Source organism: Staurois parvus, unplaced genomic scaffold (assembly GCF_062004578.1).
Source record: "Staurois parvus isolate SC_StPar_1 unplaced genomic scaffold, SC_StPar_1.0 ptg000887l, whole genome shotgun sequence".
Taxonomy (NCBI): Eukaryota; Metazoa; Chordata; class Amphibia; order Anura; family Ranidae; genus Staurois; species Staurois parvus.
In genome coordinates, this window is record NW_028318683.1 from 94,811 (window position 1) to 122,203 (window position 27,393).

The window sequence follows — 27,393 nt, forward strand, 5'->3', positions numbered from 1 at the left end:
TCCCTATAAATATAGTTCAGCTTATGGGGAATCGCTGAGTGTTTCAACAAGTGTTGTAGCTGTTTCAACACAGCAGTATAACTAAAGCTGTATGAAGATACAACCAGAAATCTGCCCCACTCTGTAAAGACGGCAAACATACCAACATTTGATATTTAATTTCTTATTAAGGGCTCATGTACACGAGCAGCTGCTGAACTTGAGTTTAGGAGCTTTTAGCGTTTTTTTGCCAAAGCTCCTAAACTCAACTCCATAAAAGCCTATGTGTCCATGCACACATAGGCTTTTAGCAGAGTTTAGCAGCTGCCACGTTTAGGTGAGGCTAAATATCCCTCTCCTGAACGCAGAAATATCACGTTCAGGAGAGGAACGTTTTGACCGTCGGCCGTGGTTTTGCAGTTTCCCAGCGGTCAGGGTAGGCTTGTATTCACAGAGCCTTAGTCTGGTTCCCACTCTCTTCCCACTAATATACTCCTTCTACTCTTCCTTCTTGTTGGGAATGCAACAGCATGTACTATATACAGTGTGTTAATATCACTTGACCAGTAGATGGCACTGTACACTAAGGTTACCAGTTGTGCATATCTGAAAACTTGTTGGTTCTCTCTCTTCTCTCTCTCTCTTCAAAACCAAGATGTCTGCTGTTACAGTCTGCTTAAATGCTTTGTGTGTTTGCAACTTAAGCCACACAAGTAAACCAAGTTCTGCCTCATCACAAGCTACCAGTGTCTTCTCTAACACATAACCAATACTTCTCACATTAGTATTCCCTGTCCTCAAATTGTCCCTACTTTACCCCTCCTCTCTACCCCACAACTTCCACATCTTACTCTCACTCCTACCCTCTCCCTATTACTGCACCCATCACCTCTTGCAAATACTGAACCTACATGCTGATCTAAACACCAGGGCAATGAGATACAGAATGTGCGTTCATACACATCCCACTGCCATCTTACTTTTCCCACCCTCCTTCTTCTCCTAATCTCCATTTCCCCAAATCATGGCCTCCATTTTCTAACCCCATTTCTGGCAACCTTCATCTTTTGGTAATAGCTACAATCTAATTAGTTTAATTTCTTTCCCCTGCTTTCAAAAACCAGCCCCAATCTCATTTGCCCTCTGGACATCCCACTCTGTCTGTAACAGATGTTCACATCTGTGCATGACCTTTTTATCTACCATTGAAACCTGAAACCTGGCTTCAAGATTCTGACTCGGCTTCTCCTGCTGCCCTCTCCCATGGTGGCCTCCACAGGACTCACTCACCCAAACCCAGTGGTCAGAAAGAAGGTGGAGTTGGATTCCTTCTATTCCCACAGACCACCTTCCAAGTCCTTCCAACCTTACCTCTGTATCCCTCTCTTCTTTCCAGACGCACTGTATTCGTCTGTTTTCTCCAATTTCTCTAAGGATTGCAGTAATTTATCAGCTTTAATAAATTCAAAATACTAACAACAACATACAAAGCCATTCACAACTGTGCCTTGAGCTACATCACCAATCTTGTCTTCAAATATCACCCAAACTGTCCTCTCTGCTCCTCTCAGGTTCTCCTGCTCTCAAGCTCCTTTGTCTCCTCCTCCCATGCTCCTCTCCAGGACTTCTCCAGGGCCTCTCCCATCCTCTGGAACTCTCTAGCTCAATTTGTCCAGCTATCTCCTAATCAGGATGCTTTAAGGTGATCCCTGAAAACAAAATGATTATCACTTCCGTCAGCTCATCCCCCACAGTTATAATAACTATTTGTATCACTTGCCTCACGCTTTTAGATTGTAAGTTCTTATGAGCAGGGCCCTCCCTACCCTCTTGTCTTTTATGTTTTGTAACTGTACTGTCTCCCTTGTTATATTGTAAAGCCCAGAGAAAGCTGTTGGTGCTATATAAATTCTGTATAATAATAATTTTATATATATATATATATAACCTCATGTCCAATCACTATCAAAGTCATGCAGGCTCCACCTCCGCAACATCTCCAAGATACGCACGTTCCTCACCCCAGACACTACTAAACAACTCATACACTTCCTCATCATCTCACGCCTGGACTACTGCAACTCCCTTTTCACTGGCCTACCCAAACAAATGCTATCCCCACTCCAGTCTATCCTGAACTCAGCGGCTGGACTCATCCACCTCACCAACCGCTCCACTTCTGCCACCCCCCTTCTGCCAATCCCTTCATTGGCACCCGATTGCCCAGCGCATTAAATTCAAATTACTAACTCTGACCTACAAAGCCATTCACAACGCTGCCCCAAACTACCTAACTGACCTGATACCCAAATACCACCCTACCCGTGCCCTTCGCTCCTCACAGGACCTCCTATTCTCCAGCTCCCTGGTCTCCTCCTCCCACGCCCGACTGCAGGACTTCTCCATGACTTCCCCATCCTCTGGAACTCCCTACCCCAATCCATCAGACTTTCACCTACCCTCCTCACCTTCAGGCGCACCCTGAAAACCCATCTCTTCAGGGAAGCCTACCCCACCCTCACCTAACAACCAATCTCCTCCACCACTCCTACCACTCCATCCCCCACAGCCACTTCCTCCTGTACCACTATCCCCTCCCTCCTAGATTGTAAGCTCGAATGAGCAGGGCCCTTGAACCCCTCATGTATTGTATTGTACTGTATTGTCTCATGTACTGTCCCCCACTATAATGTACAGCGCTGAGCAAACCCTTTGGCGCTATATAAATGCTGTATAATAATAATAATAATATTGTATATATACAGTACTGTGCAAAAGTTTTAGCCAGGTGCAAAACAAATTTGGTAAATTAGGAATACTTTCAAAAATAGAAGCGTTCATAGTTAATTTTTTATTAATTAACAAAATGAAAATAAAATTAACAGAAGAGAAATTCATATCAAATCAATATTTGGTGTGACCACCCTTGGCCTTCAAAGCAGCATCAATTCTTTTTGGTACACTTGCATGCAGTTGTCGAAGGAACTCGGCAGGTAGGTTGTTCCAAACATCTTTGAGAGGGAACTAACCACAGATCTTCTTTGGATGTAGGCTGCCTCAAATCCTTCTGTCACTTCATGTAATCCCAGTCAATGATGTTGAGATCAAGGCTCTGTGGGGGGCCAAACCATCACTTCCAGGACTCATTGTTCTTCTTTATGCTGAAGATAGTTGTTAATGATATTGGCTGTATGTTTTGGGTTTTTATCCTGCTGTAGAAAAAATTGGGGGCCAGTCACATGCCTCCCCAATGGTATGGCATGATGGATAAGTATCTGTCTGTATTCGTCTCCACTGAGGACACCATGCTTCACTGTTGCCTGCAGACACTCATTATTGTACTGTTCTCCAGCCCTTTGTGAACAAACTGCCTCCGGCTACAGCCAAATATTTCACATTTTATCTCATCAGTCCAGAGCACCTGCTGCTATTTTTCTATCAAACTAAAATAGGGTGAGTTTGCGCAATTTCAGAATAGCAGCTAGCACACAAGGCAATCCTCAACACCTAAAAAATGAAAAAAATAAAAGGTATGCAGCGCTAAATAATAGAGCAAACATCGGTATAACCAGAGTCACTGTAAATAGATAAGACGATGTAAACCATCAATCAAACATAAATAGTCCCAAATGTGATAAAAAGGTAAAGGTGAAAGATGGGCAATGCCACAGTAGTAATAAGTATATTTCAAATCCAGTCAGGCTTGTGGAAGAATCCGGTAAATTAATGCGCTTACCACAAAGACATACAGACTGAGCATTGTATGCATATCGGTGGACATCCGGGCCTGGTCAGCAAACAGAACTGCATCTGGTCACCATGTAAGACCCCCAGGAATGGTGGGAAACACTCTCAAGGGTCATCTCAGGTTTCGCTGGCAGGTCCAACGGAGTCCACTCCTAATCGTTCTCCTCCAAATCGCTCCACCTTGATGGGGCTCGTAAATAACGAGCCAAGGGCAAAATGGTAATAATGGTGAAGTATGTCTTTTATTGGGTAAAAAACAAATGGTATATTAGGGAACTCACATGAATCAATGAAACCAGGTCTAAAAGATAAGTTCCCTGGTGGCTAGTGGCTCCCTGGTGGTTTAATGGCGTCAGTTGAGTGGATCCCCTAACATGTTTCGAGCCACGCTCGCTATTTTTCTATGTTTTCGTGCATCGTTGAGTCACTTAGCCTTGTTGCCCCATAGACATATATACAGTTGTGACCAAAATTATTCAACCCCCAATGCTGTAAAGGGGTTTAGGGACTATAGTGTACATTTGGAATTGTATTCAGAATCAAATCCTACAAGGACGTTGTAACTACCCAAATGCAACTAAAATGACATCAATTGTTTATGTAATACAGTAGTAAATGGTTCTTATGTGGTTTCTTCATTGCCACAATTATTCAACCCCTTAAAGACTACCACTCTGAAGAACAGAGGTTCATACAGGTGCTTTCCATCAGGTATTGAAAACACCTGTGGATGTCACCGAGCAGCAATCAAGCATAATAAGCACCAATTAGGCAGCTTTAAAATGACTGTGATACTCAGCTCCTTCTAGACATTTACTGGTGTGGTTACAAACATGGTGAAGGCAAGAGAATTGTCCAGGAAGACAAGAGAAGAGGTGATTTCTCTTCACAGGAAGGGCAATGGCTATAAGAAGATTGCAAAGATGTTAAACATACCAAGAGACACCTTAGGAAGCATCATTCGCAAATTCAAGGCAAAGGGCACTGTTGAAACGCTACCTGGTCGTGGCAGAAAGAAGATGCTGACTTCGACTGCTGTGCGCTACCTGAAGCGTAGAGTGGAGAGAAGTCCCCGTGTGACTGCTGAGGAACTGAGAAAAGATTTGTCAGATGTGGGTACAGAAGTTTCAGCCCAGACAATAAGACGCACACTGCGTAATGAAGGCCTCCGTGCCAGAACTCCCAGGCGTACCCCCTTGCTGTCTCCAAAGAATAAGAAGAGTCGACTGCAGTATGCCAAAAGCCATGTGGACAAACCACAAAAGTTGTGGGATAGTGTTCTGTGGACTGATGAAACAAAATTAGAACTGTTTGGGCCCATGGATCAACGCTATGTTTGGAGGAGGAAGAACAAGGCCTATGATGAAAAGAACACCTTGCCTACTGTGAAGCATGGTGGAGGGTCAATCATGCTTTGGGGCTGTTTTGCTTCTGCAGGTACAGGGAAGCTTCAGCGTGTGCAAGGTACCATGAATTCTCTTCAGTACCAGGAGATATTGGATGGAAACGTGATGCAGTCCGTCACACACCTGAGGCTTGGGAGACGTTGGACCTTTCAACAGGACAATGATCCCAAGCATACCTCCAAGTCCACTAGAGCATGGTTGCAGAGGAAAGGCTGGAACATTTTGGAGTGGCCATCGCAGTCACCAGACTTAAATCCGATTGAGAACCTCTGGTGGGACTTAAAGAAAGCAGTTGCAGTGCGCAAGCCTAAGAATGTGACTGAACTGGAGGCCTTTGCCCATGAAGAATGGGCGAAGATACCCGTAGATCGCTGCAAGACACTTGTGTCAAGCTATGCTTCACGTTTAAAAGCTGTTATAACTGTAAAAGGATGCTGTACTAAGTACTAAGATTGAATGTCACTTGGGGGTTGAATAAAACTGATAATGCTGTGAGCACAGAAAAGACATTTGTGGTTATTTCATTATAACTGTTATGTTATATTTGTCTGACCTACAAGTGCCTCTTTAATGTAAATGTAAGCAAGATGACTGAATGATCAAAAGCAATGTCAAACTGGCCAAAACACTCAATTTCAGTGGGGGTTGAATAATTTTGGTCACAACTGTACTTATTTGTCCTTGCTGGGCTCTTCTGGTCCTATTTGGAAGAGTGTTATTTATTAGCTTGTTTTATGGTGTCCTGGATTCAGCCTTGGATTAGAAGGCTGGAACATTTTATAGGACTTTAGTCTTTCCCGAGAATCAACATCGGCCTAATTTTAGCACGTATATACACTGTGCGGTATCACTGGTAATGAGAGAGTTCACTGACCAGACACAACATTTTGTAAAAGGCAGATGCAGTAACTTTGTATATGATTGCACTCAAGGTTACTACATTGATTTCTATTTTCCTGTGAAATGTTGTCTCCCTTCACCACCCATGCAGCCAAGTTTTAAAGGCTTATCCAATAAGTCAAAGTGCAAAGTTAGACAATCCATAACTTACTGTACGTTCTCAGTCAACCCAGTTCATTTGTGGTTCGCAGACCTGGTGAACTAATACAAACAAAAAAAATAAAATGTGTGGTCTGATGCCACCCAGTAGTGCCCCTCCATCCCTAATATACACTATATTGCAATATATATTGGCACACCCCTCCAAATCATTGGGATCAGGTGTTCCAATCACCTCCATGGTCACAGGTGTATAAAATCAAGCACCTAGGCATGCAGACTGCTTCTACAAATATTTGTGCAAGAATGGGTCGCTCTCAGGAGCTCAGTGACTCCAAGAGTGGTATCGTGATAGGTGGCCACCTGTGCAATAAGTCCATCCATGACATTTCCTTGTTACTAAATATTCCACGCTCAACTGTTAGTGGGATTATAACAAAGTGGACGCAACTGGGAACAACAGCAACTCAGCCACCAAGTGGTAGGCCCCGTCACATGACAGAGCGGGGTCAGCACATGCTGAAGTGCACAGTGCATAGAAGTCCCAACTGTCTGCAGAGTCAATAGCTAAAGACCTCCAAACTTCATGTGGCCTTCAGATTAGCACAACAACAGTGTGTAGAGAGCTTCATGGAATGGGTTTCCATGGCTGAGCAGCTGCATCTAAGCCTTCCATCACCAAGTGCAATGCAAAGCATCGGATGTAGTGGTGTAAAGCACGCCACCACTGGACTCTAGAGCAGTGCAGACGTGTTCTCTGGAGTGACCAGTCACACTTCTCCTTAATTCGATGGACGCGTTTGGGTTTTCCAGGAGAACAGTATTTGCTTGACTGTATTGAGCTAAGTGTAAAATTTGGTGGAGGGGGAATGATGGTGTGGGGTTGTTTTTCAGGGGTTGGGCTTGGCCTCTTAGTTCCAGTGAAGGGAACTCTTAAGGCATCAGCATACCAAGACATTTTGGACAATTTCATGCTCCCAACTTTGTGGGAACAGTTTGGGGACGGCCCCTTCCTGTTCCAACATGACTGCGCACCAGTCCATAAAGACATGGATGAGCAGGTTTGGGGTGGAGGAACTTGACTGGCCTGCAGAGAGTCCTGACCTCAACCCCATAGAACACCTTTGGGATGAATTAGAGTGTCCCCCGACATCAGTGCCTGACCTCACAAATGTGCTTCTGGAAGAATGGTCAAACCTTCCCATAGACACCCTCCTAAACCTTGTGGACAGCTTTCCCAGAAGAGTTGAAGCTGTTATAGCTGCAAAGGGCGGGGCCAACTCAATACTGAACCCTATGGACTAAGACTGGGATGCTATTAAAGTTCATATGCATGTAAAGGCAGGTGTCCCAATACGTTTGGCAATATAGTGTATATCCATAGAAAACATGAGTTTGCCCTGGGACTTTAAGTAAGGTGCAAAACACACAGCTATTGAATACATGGTAGACAAGGTTCACAATTTATTAATGAATAAATACAGTTCTTGTCACACTACATAGAACACAGATATCAAGCTGAACTGTAAAATTATACATATCATACATAATTAAACTTCAATGTATAATTGGATGAAAAATTGCATTGTTAAAAACTTGACACGTTTCTTAAGTTAATGCTTACTTCCTCAGGAGTAAATGCACATAATGGACGCCTGTAAAGTATAACATCAGTAAAGAATATATAGCACAATAGATAATAAATAATGTCATTGAAACCTCTGGAGCCACCAAAAAGGGTGTTTTTTATGAACTAATAAAAAAATTCACCACTATAGCAACCAATTATCACTAATATAGTTCTTGGCTTTGAACTGGGGTCAGGTGACTTAAAATGGCCAATAATGGGAATTTTCTTATATACCAACCCCCTATATATAACAGGAAGAGTTCCAAGCAGCCTTTTGGCAGTTTGTTTTGGAGTAGATAAGAGAACTGAAAGTGTGTGAATAGGGAGAGATAGCTGTGCCAATTGACCTTGACCGTGATTTCCATATGGCATTTTCTTGCGATCAAAAATGAATAAAGTGGTTAAAGAAGAAGTGGAACACTCTATGGGATCCATTTATGAAAAAAAAAAAAATTACATTTTGCAAACCCAATGCTTGACTCCTGCTGAATTACATCTCCCAGTCTCTGCCACAATATAAGCAAGGGGCAGGATCTTTGAGTGACATCATTGACCATATCTAGACATAAACATATTTGGTCAATAATCTCATGGGGATCCCGCGACATCATTAGTTGACCATTAAAATCCATACCCCTATGGGTTTTGTTGTTTTTTTTTAATTGTGTTCCCCTTAAAATCTATTCCAGGCTTAAAGGGTCCGTTATGGAATTTGGGGGAACTGCATGCCATTTTTCATAGGGTCGTCATAAAATTCCATGTCAGACTTAAAGTGCCTGCTTTGAATTTTGGGGGGAGGACTATATGCTGTTTTTTTTCTCATTAAACTATCCTCACTATTTGCTTACATTCACCTGTCAGTTGTGAATCCCCAGCTGACTGTTGAATGTGCCAGGTGGGGAGTCACTGGTTTTTAGGCTGCCACTGGGTGCTGGCTCCCTAACAACCTGGAGGAAGCTGTCACATCTAGTAGTGGTAATAATACGTCTGCCACATGTTTCACTTCACTCTGCAGCTGGAGGTTCGTTCAGTTGAACACATATTCATTTTGCCTGGTATTGTAGGATCTACTCCAGTCTGAACAATCCAAAACTGAAACTTTGGACCCCAAAAATTACCAACATACTGGCCAGTGGATAGGGTTTGGAGAGACTAATGGACATTTAGTTCCCAGTGCCACCTCTTAGTTATGACCTCCCTGATTTTAGGGTTTGTGACAGATTCATTAGGTCCTCCAGTTGTTTACACTGTTATACAATATTAATATCTATCACTGGTCATTTGTTCACTGTCATTGCATATTCATTTATTGATTTGCTCTGTGTGTTGCACAAATAAATATTCCTTAGCCTCGTTGTGTCATTGCCATCCAGAGTCAGGGAACCCAAACATCAGTGGCTCCTTTGGGGATACGTGCTACACATGGGGGTTTGTCTGGAATTTACTGTTATGTGAGTAAAGAATGATGGCTACCACCAGGGGCGGACTGACCATTTGGAAACCCATTTGCACAACTGTAGGTCTTTCCCGGGCACTGGTTACCCGAGGAAGGTCCCATAGTGCACCTGGAGTCACAGTAATTGCATCTGGGTCACAGAAAGGTACAAATGGCACTCGGCCACCCCCAGAAGATTGATACTACTAGAGCTGTTATCAAAAATGCAGTTACTGCTTACAGAGGGAGTGTCCAGACTACTAGGTTTTGACGCAACAGGAGCAATACACTACAAAAGGGAACTGAACAAGGCGACTACTGAAAGAATCTCAGGCCAGATGGGCAACCCATGCAAGGGATGTGACAGCAATGGAAACTCAGAAGTATTAGACCCATCAGCAGATGGCAGCATAAACTTGGCACCATAGTCCGACTGGTAGTGATGGACTGGATGTTGGTGTTGAACGTAAGTTTGAGTGGAACATTGGCCATTCGTGTATTCAGCACACACACGAACGATAAGGGCGTTCAGGGGGCTATTTGCCAACAGTGCGCCACAATGCACTGCGCTATCTCCAGGGGCGGACTGACCATTTGGAAACTCGGGCACTGCCCGGGGGCCCGGGGTCAGTAGGGGGCCCCATGAGATGCCCCTGGTACCTTTTTCCATAGGCTTTTTTGAGTTTGGGCAAGGACACAGGGGCCCTATGATCCCCTATTGCCCGGGGCTCCATGAGTTGTCAGTCCGCCCCTGGCTACCACACGCCCAGGAGCCACCATGGACTCAGGCAAAGAGCGTAGTTCTAAATGTCCCTGGAGTATTCTGAGAAGAAGAACTGATTTGCCAGGCTTTGAAATCTTTAGCTCCAGAACAACGGGTGTCTATGTTGGAAAATAAAGTGGACCAGTCAAACTCCCAAGCCCACATGCTGTTAAAATGAGTAAGAGGAATCCCAGCCTGCTTCCAAGGAGTTAATCTACAGTTGACTGATAAAATTGAGGCTCATCTAATTCAGCTGAAAATGCCAGACACTAGCCCAGAGAGCACAGACACAAGAGACTTCTCTATCAGCACCCATGGCTATGATGAGGCCTGAATTCACTGATGCTCTGGCAGAATTTGTGCCAGAAGTGTAGTCCAGCATACAGGTGAAACTCGAAAAATTAGAATATTGTGCAAAAGTTGATTTATTTCAGTAATGCAACTTAAAAGGTGAAACTAATATATGAGATAGACTCATTACATGCAAAGCAAGATAGTTCAAGCCGTGATTTGTCATCATTGTGATGATTATGGCTTACAGCTCATGAAAACCCCAAATTCACAATCTCAGAAAATTAGAATATAACATGCAATCAATAAAACAAGGATTGTACATAGAACAATATCGGACCTCTGAAAAGTAGAAGCATGCATATGTACTCAGTACTTGGTTTGGGCCCCTTTTGCAGTAATTACTGCCTCAATGCGGTGTGGCATGGAAGTTATCAGCCTGTGGCACTGCTGAGGTGTTATGGAAGACCAGGATGCTTCAACAGCAGCCTTCAGCTCTTCTGCATTGTTCAGTCTCAGGTCTCTCGTCTTTCTCTTGGCAATGCCCCATAGATTCTCTACGGGGTTTAGGTCAGGCGAGTTTGCTAGCCAATCAAGCACAGTAATCCCACGGTCATTGAACCAGGTTTTGTTGCCTTTGTCAGTGTGGGCAGGTGCCAAGTCCTGCTGGAAAATGAAGTCAGCATCCCCGTCACGTGCACAGAGATTTTACGGGAAACACTTTGGACTTATTTTTATTCATCTTTATATTTATTCATATTTATTCATAAATATTTACAAGTGTATCATTGCAATTATTGAAATTATTCACCACTGTCACTATTGGAAATTCCAGTCACTAATTATCTCGTTGACGGTACACTATATGTGTTGTGGTCACTTTAGCGCTCAATAATTTTGCGCTTCACCTTATATGCATTTGTCACTTTCAAAAATTAAGCGCTGCATTATTTATTTATTTTGTCATATTTAAGGATATAGGGGTTCATCATTAATGCTAGCTGCTTGAAATAATCGTGCGCTCGCTTGTTATTTATTTTTTATTGTAAACATATATATCAGTTTGCGCAGCCCTGCTGCCTTGTAGCAGTATTTCTGCTATAGGGCAGCGGACAAATGGTTAAACAGGGTTCTTCTGTGCCTAGAACATATACATTACAATATGTAATGTGTTTTTTTTTTTTAACTTTAATTTCCATCATTCTCCTTTCAATATTCGCACCCCTACAGTCAAAAACTGATCATCGCTTTGACCCCACTTACCGTTAGAAAATGAAACAAACAAAATTCTACAAGAATATGGCCAGATTGCCACTTAAAGGATGGAGACATATTTTATCAGGCATAAACCGGGAACACTATCTACCATCTGGACTGGGATAATGGTGCTGAGATGACACAATCATGTGGATTCTGATGCCTGCATTGTTCTTGGCTGTGCTGATAAATACCTGGCGCAAAGAAGCCCTTGCTGCAGCATTTCTCCAAGGACACTTGTGAATGATGTAACGTGCATGTGACATAAATGTACAGATTTGAGTAGGTAAGATGTGATCAGTAGCAATATGTAATCGTAACTGGAGGGACATTCCATTGTCATTAAGGATGTATATTCTGTAGGGACATTCCATTGTCATTAAGGATGTGTATTCAGTCCTTGTCATTGGGGAAATGAGGTACAATTAGCATCAATTAGGCTGAAAAGCCCGGCTTCTGGGATGTGACACCTTTTGTGTTAATAAGGTTGTCACCTTCTGGGAAAACCTGTTTGGAGGAAATGACTGCAGCCGGGTTGTCTGCCTGACATTGGAAGCTCTAAAAGGAATATACATACATCAAAGAAGTATGGTTCATCCCTCATAAAAGCTAAAATATTAGTTGCAGAGAGATGAACATACTCCCTTCTATTCGGGCACTCTGTGCGCTACATCTGCACTAAAAATCATATTTGTAGTTTAGGCAGAAGGCCAGGAAAATGCAGGAAATGGTTAGGTGGCGCTGGATGATGACAGTCGAATGGTGTTTGGTACTGCCATGATCGGACTGATGCGCTGGCGTCGGAAATCCAATCCCCGACTTGGTGTTTCAAGCCAGTCTTGGCCCAATTGAACTTGGGCAGGTCAACACCCAGAACATCCTGTGGGCGGGTGCAGGAACACCCCCAGGGTCAATTGGCCAAGGACTAATGTCCTGCCTACGTCCATATCCCCATAAATGGGGTATTGCAACCTGGGACATTTGCGATTTGTACGGAGCTGGTTCGATCGACCAACGGATTGCTGATTCTCTGACTTGCTCCAGTCGCAGGGTAAATCCTGGTAAAGTTTTACTTCTGTCTGTTATTCCCTTTTTATTTTATAGTGAATAGTCATTTGTGTGTCTTCTTGTATTTTTTGTATTTCTGTAACTTTCATATTTTGTACATATTTTATGCACTGCCCACCTCGGGAAATTAAATCTTAAAACTAATTAGTGACTTCTGTGTATTTAAGCACATGCTCATATCTTCGGAGAGATTAGATTGGAGAGATTTGATCGGATTAGATTGTATCGTATTTTAGTGCCTTTAAACGCTCGGTCAAGCTCATTGTCAATCTGCATGCAATTGCACTGTGTGTGGGCAGATAATGTGCAGATTGTAAAAGGTAACAGATCGGCCAGACGGAGATCTGTGTGTGTGTGGTGTCCCAGCAGACCGTTCTGCGGATAAACTATTGGGTGGTGGCAGGCTACCTTTTGTGGTGTGTCTGGTGGCGGGGGGGGGGGAAGTGGATAGTGGAAGGGTGATTAACACCGGGGTTCAAGATGTAGGTAGCTGGAGGGACCTTAGAAGGGTGTGTAATTACTAAGCTGGTCCTCAACTCTAATCAGTGCACCAGATTGTATGTAAGATTTGTATCTGCCAGTGTGTGGTCGACCAGCTGGATTGGAGTAGAGTCTCTCTCTGGTGGTGGCCGAAGGTAGTGCGGGCTGTGGAAGTACATCACGGTTGGTCTTATATACGATTTTATAAATTCAAAGTTAAGTCCCCTTTATTCCCTCATACCCCGTCACGGACACGCGTGCGCTCCTCGGTTAGCTAGCTGCTGTGGGCATGGCGTGTGGGGGATCCGTGACAACTTGTTACAAATATACAATGTTACAGTCTGGGAAAGAGGAAATGTTTCCTCCTGCTTGCAGCAGACTCATGGAATCATCTCAACCTGGGGAAAAATCACTTGACTGGAGTTTTTAATGTAAAAGGTGAAGCTTTAAAAAAATATTTATATAAACTGCTGTTGTATATTGTGTGAAGTTAAGGATTTATTTTTGCAGATTTGTGAAGTTACCTAAAGGTCTAATTTAAGTCCAGCCTAGCATGCAGCCCCCTGCTATTATATTTATACATGTGCAATTCGTATGTTTACTAATTGAAATTTGGACAAAATGTTTTGTTATTCGGAGAGTCAAATGTATCCGAATCTGAAAATCACAATAGTAATGAATTTCAGCTTATTCAAAATCAATTATAACTAAACAAATTATCCAAATTTGAAAATAAATTTGAATTCAAAATGAAAGCATATTGCAATAAATACAGTAAGGTTTAAAAGTGAAATAGGATGATGGCTTAGGATGCTTTAAAGAATATAATAAAATAACAGAATAGAAAATAATAGAATAGTATAAAATAGAACAAAATAAATTAGAAAATAATAGAATAGAACAAAACAGAATAACATAGAATGAAAAAGAAAAGAAAAGAATAGAATAGAATGGAAAAGAATAGAAAAGAAAAAACTGATGTGAATGTACAATATAGTGCAGCATAAATTGACAGCGCTATATAAGTACCTATAATAAATAAATAAAACAGAATATAATAGAAAACAAAATAAAGGAATAGAATAGAAAAGAATAGATAAAAATATAAAAAACAGAATAAAACAGATCATAAAAGAATAGAATAGAAAAAAATAGAATAGAAAAAAATATAGCCGTCTTCAGAAATTACAAATTTTGAATAGAATAGAAATGAATAGAATAGAAAGAATATAGCCATCTTCCGAAGCTTGAATTTCAAATAGAATACAATAAAATATATAACGGTTTTCTAAAATTTTAATTTAGAATTACGAAATTCTAATTTTGGATAGAATACAATAAAATAGAAAGAATATAGCCGTCTTCTGAAATTCGAATAGAATAAAATGGAAATAATATAGCAGTCTTCTGAAATTCTAATTTTGAATAGAACAGAATAGAATTGAAAGAATATAGCCGTCTTCCGAATTTCGAAATTCTAAGTTTGAAAAGAAAAGAATAGAATAAAATAGGAAGAACATAGCCATCTTCCGAAACTTGAATTTCAAATAGAATAGAATAAAATATATAAATGTTTTCTAAAATTCTAATTTAGAATTATGAAATTCTAATTTCGGATAGAATACAATAACATATGAATAGAAAGAATATAGCCATCTTCTGAAACATGAATTTCAAATAGAATAGAATAAAATATATAACAGTTTTCTAAAATTCGAATTTAGAATTACGAAATTCTAATTTCAGATAGAATACAATAACATATAAAAAGAATAGAACAGAATAAAATAGGAAGAATATAGCCATCTTCCGAAACTTGAATTTCGAATAGAATAGAATAAATTATATAACTGTTTTCTAAAATTCTCATTTAGAATTACGAAATTCTAATTTCGGATAGAATACAATAAAATAGAAAGAATATAGCCATCTTCTGAAATTAGAATAGAATAGAATAGAATAAAATGGAAATAATATAGCCGTCTTCTGAAATTCTAATTTTGAATAGAATAGAATAAAATTGAAAGAATATAGCCATCTTCCGAATTTTCAATTTCGAGTCAAGACGATAATAGCAAATATGAAACAAATCCAAATATGAATCATGAATATGACTAAACAAAATTAACCTCTTCACGCCAGCCGAATGTGCGGCCTCCCGGCGTCTGGACCTAGCGGTTGCACATTTGCGTTCCATTAAAAAAGAACATATGTGCTGAGAGCGCGCGCCCTGCACACTCCCAGCACACGTCCGGTACTCACGGAAAGGTCCTAATCTCCTCTTTCGATCAGGACCTTTCCCGATCATGTGACCACCATGAAGGCGTGTCACGGCAGTCACATGATCCTAAACCCCGCCCCGGCTTCTGAAACCCTTAACCTCCCTAGCGGTATGATGATTTCAGATTTTTGGTGCTGAAAGCGGTACCATTATTTTGCATGGAAATTTGGCATTTTATATTGTAGGCTGTAATTTTTAGGAATAACTCACTGAAATCTGTCTGAACAAGAGTCTAGTAAACATCCCGGGGATGATAAAACGTGAAACACGAAATCATAAATTATAATATAATAAATAATCATAAAAAATAATAATATAATAATAATAAATGTAATTCAATAATATAATCAAACCAAAAACACTGAAATTTGAAATAGAGCGCCAAGTTCGCACATCACTGAGCAAAGTCGCAGAATTGTTTTCAGTGTCTGATGATGAATTTCCCCCACGAATCATTATCACTCAATTCTGCAAGTGGTTCTGATTTACTATCGCTGTTCTCTAGCCGGTCTAAAACCGCTTTTGACCTAAAGGGACACTTTTTGGACGCCATGGACGTTTCTCAGTTTCCAGGCAGAAAGAACAGTAAAAATGCAGGCAGGGCGCAGGACAAAGCACTCGGGACAAAATGTATGTGAAATGGTTTGATACAGTAATGTTTTACTATGTGATTTTAGTGAATGTCACTTTTTGTCATTTTCAAATTTCCCGCCGTTCCGTCCCCCGTACGTCCCGACGCCCACAGGGAACGGAACACAGATGACAGATGCCGGCATCCGCCGGATTACATTACAGGGGACACTGCAGGGGGGACATTGCGGGAGCGCAGGACAAGGTAAGTGATCGAGGGATCCCGGAGCAGCGCCGCATGGTAAGCCCGAGTGTAGCTCGGGGTTACTGCTTGTGGTACTGAAACTTTACCCCGAGCTACACTCGGGAATATCGCCAGGGGGGTTAAAGGGCCGGAAGGCGCCGGCGCCAAGGGGTTAACTTAATGAATAAATTCAAAATGAAACAAATTTTTCTGTTGTGCACACCTCTAATTATATCAATCCCAGCCCCTACGCCATTCAACATTTCATACCTCCTCTACCCCACAAAGAAATCTGGGAATTTGAGAGTAGCTGCAACTTTCTTAGCCCCCTGTTAATGCAGTTTCGTGAATGAAGGTCCATAGATACGTAGAATAGAACACTTTTATTGCATACAAAATACACCACTTAAACAAATGTAGTTACAAGTAAGACCATAGGTATACATTCTAAAAGATTGAGCGGGTCAACGTTCAATGTACAATGGAGAACACACAACATCTGACATAAAAATGTTTTATTGACTTAGAAAATGTGACAAGAATGTAGTAAAGCACTGAAGAGGAATGAGGGGGGGGGGGGTTCAGGGGATATCCAGGTTCACTTTATGATGGACAGCCATTAAGCTCCAGATTATCAGACAGTATGAAGAAGGCATCACATATGTCCTCATTCTCCGGATCCTGGCATTCTCTGTTGTTTGGCCACCACTCGATCCAAGTGTCTTTCCCGATGATGTAGGAGTATCTGAAGAGAATTATAAAAAACAAATAGGTCAACTCCACCCAAAACTACCATATAAAATCCTAAAACCTATGCTGATTAGGAAATAGGGTGATATCTCTTCTGTAATTCACAGTTGAACCCAACTGCAACGGCCATTTCAAAGACAAAGGATGATGGTATGTTCCCCCGACAGAGAAACCATATTGAAAAATAAGGCTGACCATACACTATACAATTTTCTGTTCAATTTCTGCCCATTTCCTTTAGATTTACCTTCAGCTATGTGGTGCAAGGGCCTGCTTAATGGGATACAATTGAAAGTGCTGTTTAGGTTTGACCTCCTATTATATGGTTTTTGGTAAATCTAAACCAAAAATCTCAAGAGAATTGTATAATGTATGACCAGCCTACTAAGTGACATATCGGCATGGATGTCACTCCACTTCCTCAAACTCAATCTGTCCAAAACTGAGCTCTTAGTATTCCCCCCGGCCCGTGCCCCCTCCCCCGACTTCTCCATCAAGATCAATAACACAGTCATCAGTCCCTCCCCTCATGCCAGGGTACTAGGTGTAATCCTAGACTCCCATCTGTCCTTTCAGCCCCAGGTCCAATCGCTGTCCAAATCTTGTAGACTTCACCTCCGAAACATCTCCAAGATACGCCCGTTCCTAACCTGGGAAACCACTAAGCAACTTATTCACTCCCTTGTTATCTCTCACCTTGACTATTGTAACTCCCTCCTCATTGGTCTACCTCATCGCAGGCTATCCCCTCTTCAGTCTATCATGAATGCTGCTGCCAGACTCATCCACCTTACTAACCGTTCTGTATCTTCCACCCCTCTCGGCCAATCCCTCCACTGGCCTCCACTCAGTGTCCTCCATCCCTCTCTGCCAATTCCTCCATTGGCCCCCACTCAGTGTCCTCCATCCCTCTCTGCCAATTCCTCCATTGGCCTCCACTCAGTGTCCTCCACCCCTCTCTGCCAATCCCTCCACTGGCCCCCACTCAGTGTCCTCCATCCCTCTCTGCCAATTCCTCCATTGGCCTCCACTCAGTGTCCTCCACCCCTCTCTGCCAATCCCTCCACTGGCCTCCACTTAGTGTCCTCCACCCCTCTCGGCCAATCCCTCCACTGACCTCCACTCAGTGTCCCCCAGCCCTCTCTGCCAATTCCTCCATTGGCCTCCACTCAGTGTCCTGCACCCCTCTCTGCCCATCCCTCCACTGGCCTCCACTTAGTGTCCTCCACCCCTCTCTGCCAATCCCTCCACTGGCCTCCACTCAGTGTCCTCCACCCCTCTCTGCCAATCCCTCCACTGGCCTCCACTCAGTGTCCTCCACCCCTCTCTGCCAATCCCTTCACTGGCCTCCACTCAGTGTCCTCCATCCCTCTCTGCCAATCCCTCCACTGGCCTCCATCCCTCCACTGGCCTTCACCCCTCTCTGCCAATCCCTCCACTGACCTCCACTCTGTGTCCTCCACCCCTCTCTGCCAATCCCTCCACTGGCTTCCCATTGCCCAACAGATAAAATTCAAAACATTAACAATAACATATAAAGCCATTTATAACTCTGCACAAAATTACATCACTAATCTTGTCTCCAAATATCACCCAAACCGTACTCTCCGCTCCTTGCACGACCTCCTGCTCTCTAGCTCCCTTGTCTCCTCCTCCCATGCTCATTTCAAGAACTTCTCCAGAGCTTCCCCCATCCTCTGGAACTCACTACCCCAATATATCGGAGTATTGCCTACTCTGCTCACTTTTAGGCGATCTCTGAAAACCTATCTCTTCAGGGAAGCCTATCCTGCCCTCAGCTAATAAAGGAATCTTCTATTCCTCCTACCAGTCCATCCCCCATAGTTACTATCTTTTGTACCACTAGCCCCTCCCTCTTAGATTGTAAGCTCCGAGGATCAGGGCCCTCCTATCCCTCCTGTATTGAACTGTATTGTTCTGTATTGTCTCCCGTTATATTGTAAAGTGCTGAGCAAACTGTTGGCAATATATAAATCCTGTATAATAATAATAAAATTATCGTTAATTGATGTTTATTGATGCTGCTAAATTTAGTCTGAACTTAGACTGGCCATACACTATACAATTTTCTGTCCAATTTCTGCCCAATTTCCTTTAGATTTACCTTCAACTATGTAGCGCAAGGGCCGGCCTAATTGGATACCATTGAAAGTGTTGTTAGTTTTGACCTCCTATTATATGGTTTTTGGTAAATCTAAACCAAAAATCTCAAGAGAATTGTACGATGTATGGCCAGCCTTAGAAACTGTAATGGTCTGTGGTCACAAAGGAGTAAAAAACAAGATAAAATTGGTTTAGATTTATGTAAAACTGTTGTTACTTCTATTCAATGGACCAACAAAAGGTCCTTCACACTCCTAACCTTACACCATACATTACTCCAATACTTCTCTAGAGAAGCACCAATCCACTGGAATCCCTTCTGTTGCCTTCTCAGGCTGACCTCTTCCATGTACACAGCTAAACAGTTCTACTAAAGCTACCCCTTAACAATCTAATCTCCAAATGCAAACATTTCTTATATCATATGGGTCATCCAGATATGTTAACCTCCCTAGCGGTCTGATTATGTCCATATTTCTGTGCTCAAAGCGGTACATTTTTTTGCATGGAAATATGTATTTTTTTTATTGTAGGCTGTAATTTTTAGGAATAACTCACTGAAATCTGTCCAAACAAGAGTCTAGTAAACATTTAGGATAAAATTTGAAACACGAAATCACAAATTATAATTTAATAAATAATCATAAAAAATAATAATGTAATAATAATAAATGTAATTCAATAATATAATCAAACCAAAAACACTGAAATGTGAAATATAGCGCCAAGTTCGCACATCACTGAGCAAAGTCGCAGAATCGTTTTCAGTGTCTGATGATGAATTTCCCCCACGAATCATTATCACTCAATTCTGCAAGTGGTTCTGATTTACTATCGCTGTTCTATAGCTGATCTAAAACCGCTTTTGACCTAAAGGGACGCTTTTTGGACGCCATGGACGTTTCTCAGTTTCCAGGCAGAAAGAACAGTATAAATGCAGGCAGGGCGCCGGACAAAGCACTCGGGACAAAATGTATGTGAAATGGTTTGATACAGGAATGTTATACTATGTGATTTTAGTGATTTTAGTGAATTACACTTTTTGTCATTTTCAAATTTCCCGCCGTTCCGTCCCCCGTACGTCCTGACGCTCACAGGGAACAGAACCCAGATGACAGATGCCGGCATCGGCCGGATTACATTGCCAGGGACACTGCAGGAGGGACATTGCGGGAGCGCAGGACAAGGTAAGTGATCGAGGGATCGCGGAGCAACGCCGCATGGTATTCCCGAGTGTAGCTCGGGGTTACCGCTTGTGGTACTGAAACTTTACTTCGAGCTACACTCGGGAATACCGCCAGGGAGGTTAAAAGTTGAACTCCAGCCTTCCCATCAGTCTTGCACAGCTGTACAGGCTCCTCTGCTCTACTGAAATTGCTTAGTCTGATATCACTGCACACTGTGAGCTTCTCATATTACGCATTAAATGCTGCAGCAAGTCAGGTAGAGCCCACTTAATTTCCTGACTGGAGGATGTCCAGCATTTTCTAGCACTTTCCTCCCCAGCCCCACCATCCCTGTCCTGCCCCTTTCGATAAAGGATTTTAGTTCTGCCAACAATGGAGGATCAGCACCATATGTTGTTACCTAGGGAAATCTGTATGCTAGTGCAGCCTGTTTAGGATTGCCCACTCCTCTGGGATGACATTCACCCATTAATGATCAGATCAGGGCTGATAGCCTTTGAGAGGAGTACTAAGGCAATAGGAAGGGTGAAAAGATATTTTAGGAATCTATTTACAGTTAATCCATAGTCTTAAAGTATAGCATAAACCAGATTAGACATCAGCAGAGTTTTAATTGTGCCTAGAAAAATCTAACTTCTGTCCTAAATTCCTCCAGAAAAATAGATATGGTCCTTCTAAAGGTGCCTTAAGTCGCATACCTCACTGCTGATGTTGACTTTTAGTCCTGGGAGATTTGGAGTGAGATTTGGTGATGACACTACTGTGCTGCTCACTGCTCTCTGCACTGGAAAGAAAGCTGTACCTGAGGACATGCAGTGCAAGATCACTCCTACCAAGATGGCCACCTCCATACAGGGACACAGAGCAGAACAAGCACTGCAAGGCTGGCCATAGAAGGAGCAAATTTCTTTTCTGCAACCACGGGTTGCAAGCAAGAAAATCGCTAGATTCCCCCATCGACACACTCAGCGTTGACAGGGGAATCCCTCCTGTGGAGCCATTGTGTTCTCCCAGCAGAGGGGCGAGGGGAACTTTCTCACTGGCAAAACACTCAATCAACTTGGGTACATTCAGCCTGCCCACACACGGTTCAAATCGTGGCTGGTTTCTGCTGAACTGGCCAAGATTCAAACCTTCTATGGCTGGCTTAAGTAATTGTAAGTCTATAATGGAAAATAGATCAACTGAATGGAGCCTACAGCCACTATTACTGACTAATCCTTTGCCCTCTGCTTGGCTTTTTGGACACAACTTCCACGGTAAAGGTCTTCTTTAAGTTTACAAGAGGAAAAATAAGTACAAGTTTTCATTAAAGTGGAACTAAATTTGACAACTAAAAAACTGCAAGAAGGCAGCTCTTTATTGCAGAAGAGACATGCAATGTCTCTTCAACGATAACAAACACTTAGCTGCCTGCTTGCAGTTTTCTATAGCAAGCACAATGAGCTGTGTATGTGCAGCTCAGGCTGCATTCCCGGCACACTCCGACTGTGCTGGAATGACGGACTCCTGTGCTTATGTATGGGATGACATCACTCCCCCACCAGCCAATCAAGAGACTGAAAACCTGGTACCTAGAAGTAGCCTGAGAGAAGATGACTGAGGCCAGTGAGCGATTAACAGTGGCATCAATGGAATGGGGAGGTATTTCTGTGAGTTTAGTTTGGCTTTAACATACTGAAAGTCTATATATGATCAGCATTTGTACCTTTAAAAGCTGTTATGTTAATTAAGATGGCCATTCAGTAACTGAGTTATCAAAAAAGTACTTAGGATCGTTGCATTACACAAGGAGCCCATAGACATTAGATGACAGTCAACAATACAATGTCCATGAGGCAGTACACCACAGCCCTGAAGGAGCATTCTTGGGGAACACATCAATTGTGTTGTTTAGAAAATGTTTCCATGTCTGGCCACTCTGTTGCACTTTTTCTAACTTCTATAGTCATCTTAAAAATTTTAATAAATTAAAAAAATATTATAGTTGTCCTCTACACTGCAAAGGAACCTTATCTGGATTAATTGACTTTAGCCAGCCAATGCCTAAAAATCAATAATTATTAACATCCAATCAGCAAACATACAGTATTGTAGCCAATTTCAGAAAACTTATGTCGACTAGGATATTGAATGTTTATTTATGAGATATTCTATTAAAGATTAATGATTCACACAGAAGAAAACCTTTTCTGAAGGCGGCTTGGTAAAACTGAATTATTTTTAACAAGTGTGCTTTACAATGAGAGCTAGTAGATGAAGGAGCTTACCCGTTTGGTTGTTCCCAAAGATCCCCTCTGACTCCCCAGATCAGGTACTCCCGTCCTTTCTTCAAATCCAAGGATTTACGGCACTTAATGTGGCTGACAAAGTTTCGTTGTTTACCCTCAACATTCTCATCTGTACCTGTTGTCAAGAAAAGTAAACAGGAGAAATGAAGAGTACAAAACATATACAAATAGTGACTATTAGACAAGTTATTAAACACATGGAACATTTCAAACTACCAGCCTCTTGTAATTAAGAGCGTTAAGTGCTAATTTCTGGTTTTGGTTACTTGTTGCAACCAATCAAAACCAAGTAAATTTCCAATGGGCCCACCATATAATTTTATTTACAAAAAAAAAAGTAGTGTTAAATTGTTTTGAAAAATACATATTTTGGTGCTGAATTGGGCAAGATCTAGTTTTGCATTCTTTACATACCTAGCTTGATGACCTTGACTATGGTCATCACGTAATTGTCGTAGTTGTCATTTGGTTCAACATCATCCATTCGTGCCCTGTATACTGTTGAAGAAATATGTCAGCATCAGCAATTATTAAACCAGTATCAGCAACAAAAAAATAATGGTTTGGGTTTAAACCTGGTTCTCACCATAGTCCACTCCTTTTCCACAAGCTCTCTCCATCCTACCCTGTGCATCAATTTCACCTTCAAGTTGTTGCTGCAAGAAACAGTTTGCTGCAAGACAAAAATAGCTAAGGGTAAGCTATCAGGGGTCACCAACATCAATTAGTTTGTAGACATAAAGATGACTAGATACCTGTACAAAATCCATTTATCAGTAATGATGTTTGAAGAAGCAATGTCTGCAGGTGGCCCACAGAAATTAGATCACCCCCATATTGAGTAAAAAATGGCTGAATAGGACACCTTTTCATCTTATAGGTGCCATCTAATTCAGACCACCTTGAAGCTAACCATCATGGAATGGTGGTTGGAAGATCCAACTGCTCTTTTAAGAAAAAAATCACAATGTCCTTCATAAACATGGATGTTTAAAAAGTGAGCATAAACCCCTAGGCTTGGCCTTATCTCAAGGAGGCTAGTAATGGCTTGAGAAGCTATATTTTATACCATAAATCATCACTGGTTGGCCAAAAAGTGTTTCAAGTGGTGTCTAATTACATATACTGTATACAACTGTTTATTGATAACTTTTAGTCAGCTTAGGTGGCAAACCCTTCAACTTTATGGGTTTCAGTGGTTATTGTGATGCATATTCATGGTTGATCTTTACTTTTTGAAGTATAACTATTTCTTTAAGTTTTGGACAGAGTGGAGAGGGATTAGAACACCTGCTGGGTTTTTATAGCTGCCTGAGCCCGTATTAGGGAGATTGACCCTCTCTATTTGTCATGTTTACCATTATCACCGAAAAAAAAGAAAGAAAACCCCACATTTTCAACAAAACATAAATCAAGGAGAAATCTTCCAATGAGGGCACTAGTTCTGGTGACCCTGGTGACACCCTGGGATTCCCTCACTTTGGAGGAATTTCATTTCACTTCCTGTGTTGACTGTATCTAAGTGCCGGATAAGTCACTATGCAATTCAGGGACACTTACAGATGGGATTGTAATTAATCCTTTTTCCTCTAGTGCCCAGTACTGGGCCAGCTACATCACTTCCTGTTAGCAGAGTGGATCTAGTTCTCCCACAGCAGAGGATCTTGGGACCTGTAATCCTATAGTCAATGCATACTGTATTCCTGGGTGCTAGCTGAACTACACATATTAGAAAGCTGATGAACCAGAAGGATTCTGAGAGAGCAGATATATTCTAATGCAAAGGGTGGGCTCACTCTCTTGGCATGGGATTCAGAATTGGAGGCAAGGAGACTGACAGTCTCCTCAAGAGAAAGATTGTGGACCTGTGGCTGCGGGACTCTGGACAGCAATTCAGCATAGCTGTGATGCCAATTGCCACACCGGCATCACATCAGTCTTTCTCTGCACCGTGACTGTCACTGCCTAGGCGTCCAGGCTGTCAGCTGGTAACCCTACTCATCTCTGCAGACCGTCAAAAGCCTGTTAAAGAAGTCATGTTCCTAGGAGGCCGTGCTATTGACAGGATTGGTGAGCAGGCGGGTGCCCAACCTCCTTCTATCATAACTCTAGAGACACTACATGCAGACATCTTTACACAGCACAGCCAAGCTGTTTCACTTCATTGAATTACCAGTATCCAATAATGTTCATGGGCCCCACCACTGCTAGCAGAAGACAGCTGATACCACCATATTAGGAACTTTTAACATAACAGGACTCGAGCTGCAATCTCTAGTTAAAGGGACCTCTTTCTTTCTAAAGCCATTGTTGCTCAAACCAGGGTACCTACATATATTTATGCAGGAGTATAAATTTACATATTTCTTTACATACCCCTTGTAGTGCCAGTAACCCAGAGGGAGCTGATAAGCCAACAAGTCTTCTCTTTCTCTTTTTACTGCTGGTGTTACATTTAAATGGTTGAAGTTTACTTCAAATAACTGTATAATCTGTTAAATGTTACTAATTGACTGTTTCTGTTGTACCAGTGTTTCTGATTTCATGTATTAATTGGGGTCAAACCCATTATTCCTCTGGTCTACTTTGTTGAGTCTAGAGGTGTAACCAAAGAATTGTGTCTCTTGAATTATTGATGACCAGCTTTCTGTAATCAAGCCTGTATGGGACAGTTTTCCTACCTGGTGCCTTTGTTACCAGTTTAATTGTTAGCAATTCTAATGCTGCTCTTGTCCTTAAATTTGATTAATTTCTCTGATTTTCCTGGGACTTACCTTCAGCACAACGGCACACATCTGCCTGGCAGATCCTGCCCAGTAGTTTACTGCCTTCTTCAAAATGGTAGAATTTTGTGCAACGACTTTCTAGAGTAAGAAAAAAAACATACAGTACAGTTAGAAAGTAACAAAAGAAATGCAAATAAATATTCTTAATTTGATATTGACTGTTCCAATGACAACTGTCTAAAAGCGGATTTCCCATCATTTGGAGAGATTTTATTTCAATTTGTGGTTTTTTTCTAAAGCATAGCAATTGAAAGGAAATCTCAGGAATGGAACAGAGATGATCAAAAAAATGAACAGGGGATTTTAACCCTAAACTTGGCTATCCAAAATTTAAAAAAGAATAAAAAAAGTTTAGCTTCAGAGACACATGAAGTATCTGGTATTGCTTTGGAAATACCGGTGTTGGTGGCTATAGTCTTCATATACAAGTTGAACACACAAACACAAGAAGGTCCTGTGTACACAGGCGTTTGCATCAGAACTGCATTTTTTTTCCATGTTCAAACTAATACAGTAGGTACAGTGGATATAAAAAGTCTACACAACCCTGTTAAAATGTCAGGTTTCTGTGATGCAAAAAAATGAGACAAAGAAAAATAATTTCAGAACTTTTTCCACCTTTAATGTGACCTATAAACTGTACAACGCAATTGAAAAACAAACGGAAATATTTTAGGGGGGGAAGTAAACATAAAAAAACTAAAATAATGTGGTTGCATAAGTGTGCACACCCTCTTATATCTGGGGATATAGCTATATTCAGAATTAAGCAATCACATTCAAAATCATGCCATCATTTAAAGTGCCTCTGATTAACTCCAAAAAATGTTCAGCTGGTCTAGAAGCTCTTTCCTGACATTTTCTTAGTCACATCCTACAGCAAATGATATGGTCCGCAGAGAGCTTACAAAGCATCAGAGGGATCTCATTGATAAAAGGTATCAGCCAGGAGAAGGGTACAAAGGAATTCCTAAGGCGTTAGCTATACCATGGAACACAGTGAAGACAGTCATCAAGTGGAGAAATGTGTACTTCATTCATACTAGGGCCAATTTAGACAGGAGCTAATTCAGCTACCACCATGTCTTTGGAGTGTGGGAGGAAACTGGAGTACCCAGAGGAAACCCACGCACGCACAGGGAGAACATGCAAACTCCAGGCAGGTGGTGCCGTGGTTGGGATTTGAACCAATGACCCTAGTACTGCCAGGTGGAAGTGCTAACCATTTAGCCAATGTGCTGCCCAAATAGACTACTAAACTAAATACGTTCAAAAAAAGTGAGGTTTTCCCCTTAAAGTATCACAAGATAAATAGAGAGAGAGAGAGAGAGATGTTAGATAGATAGATAGATAGATAGATAGATAGATAGATAGATAGATAGATAGATAGATAGATAGATACAGTAGATAGACTGTTGGATACATATTTAGATTTCACAGTTAATGACCCGCAGATTTTAATTCCTAAATTCAATTAAAATGAATATTTCCTATAGCAATGACAGATTGTTAGCAGATTTCTTAAAGTGGAAAATTGCCACTACATTTTTCATTTCAACTCCTTTATTGGTTAAGGCAGCCTTTCCCAATGTTTTTACCCCAGAGGAACCTTTGAAATCATTTGTAGGTCTTGGGAACCACAGATAAAACCAATTCATTAGTGACCAGTGGGTAAAATTCACCTTATATTGATGGCCATTAGAAGAATCCTTCTTACAGTGATGGTCAGAATGTCACCCTTACAGACAGGAGAAAAGAGATCATTGGTGTCATACAGCTGGCTCTGCCAAGTGGCACTGGCCCTGGAACAATGAAGGTACCACCAAATGAAAGGTCAACCAGTTACAGCTCAAGGAACCCCTCGTAACCTCTGCATGAACCCCCGGGCTCCAAAAATCCCTGGTTGAGAATGGCTGAGTTAGAGTAAACAACTACAACGTGTGCCATTTACCTGGGGAATAATAGTCATACACCGTGACAGAAGCTGGCTGGACAAGACCCACTTCAAAGATCTGATGGGCATAGAATTTCACACATTCCTCCCGCTTATGAGAAATCTGAGGAAAACATAGGAAAAGTGACTAAACAGGCTACTATGACACTAC

The 27,393-nt window shown here is 41.7% G+C and overlaps 1 protein-coding gene across 1 annotated transcript in view; it reads right to left on the reverse strand.

The window, feature by feature from the left end:
- Nucleotides 1-16,514: 16,514 nt before the first annotated feature.
- Nucleotides 16,515-27,393, reverse strand: part of C3 (complement C3) — a 151,937-nt gene continuing 141,058 nt past the window's right edge. Inside the window, exons 36-41 of the mRNA XM_089656129.1 lie at nt 27,240-27,345; nt 25,277-25,366; nt 23,089-23,175; nt 22,917-23,000; nt 22,482-22,617; nt 16,515-16,895 (exon numbers count right to left, since the gene is read on the reverse strand). Coding sequence (XP_089512255.1) covers nt 16,754-16,895; nt 22,482-22,617; nt 22,917-23,000; nt 23,089-23,175; nt 25,277-25,366; nt 27,240-27,345 — 645 coding nt within the window. The 3' untranslated portion in view covers nt 16,515-16,753. The remainder of the gene's footprint in view (nt 16,896-22,481; nt 22,618-22,916; nt 23,001-23,088; nt 23,176-25,276; nt 25,367-27,239; nt 27,346-27,393) is intronic.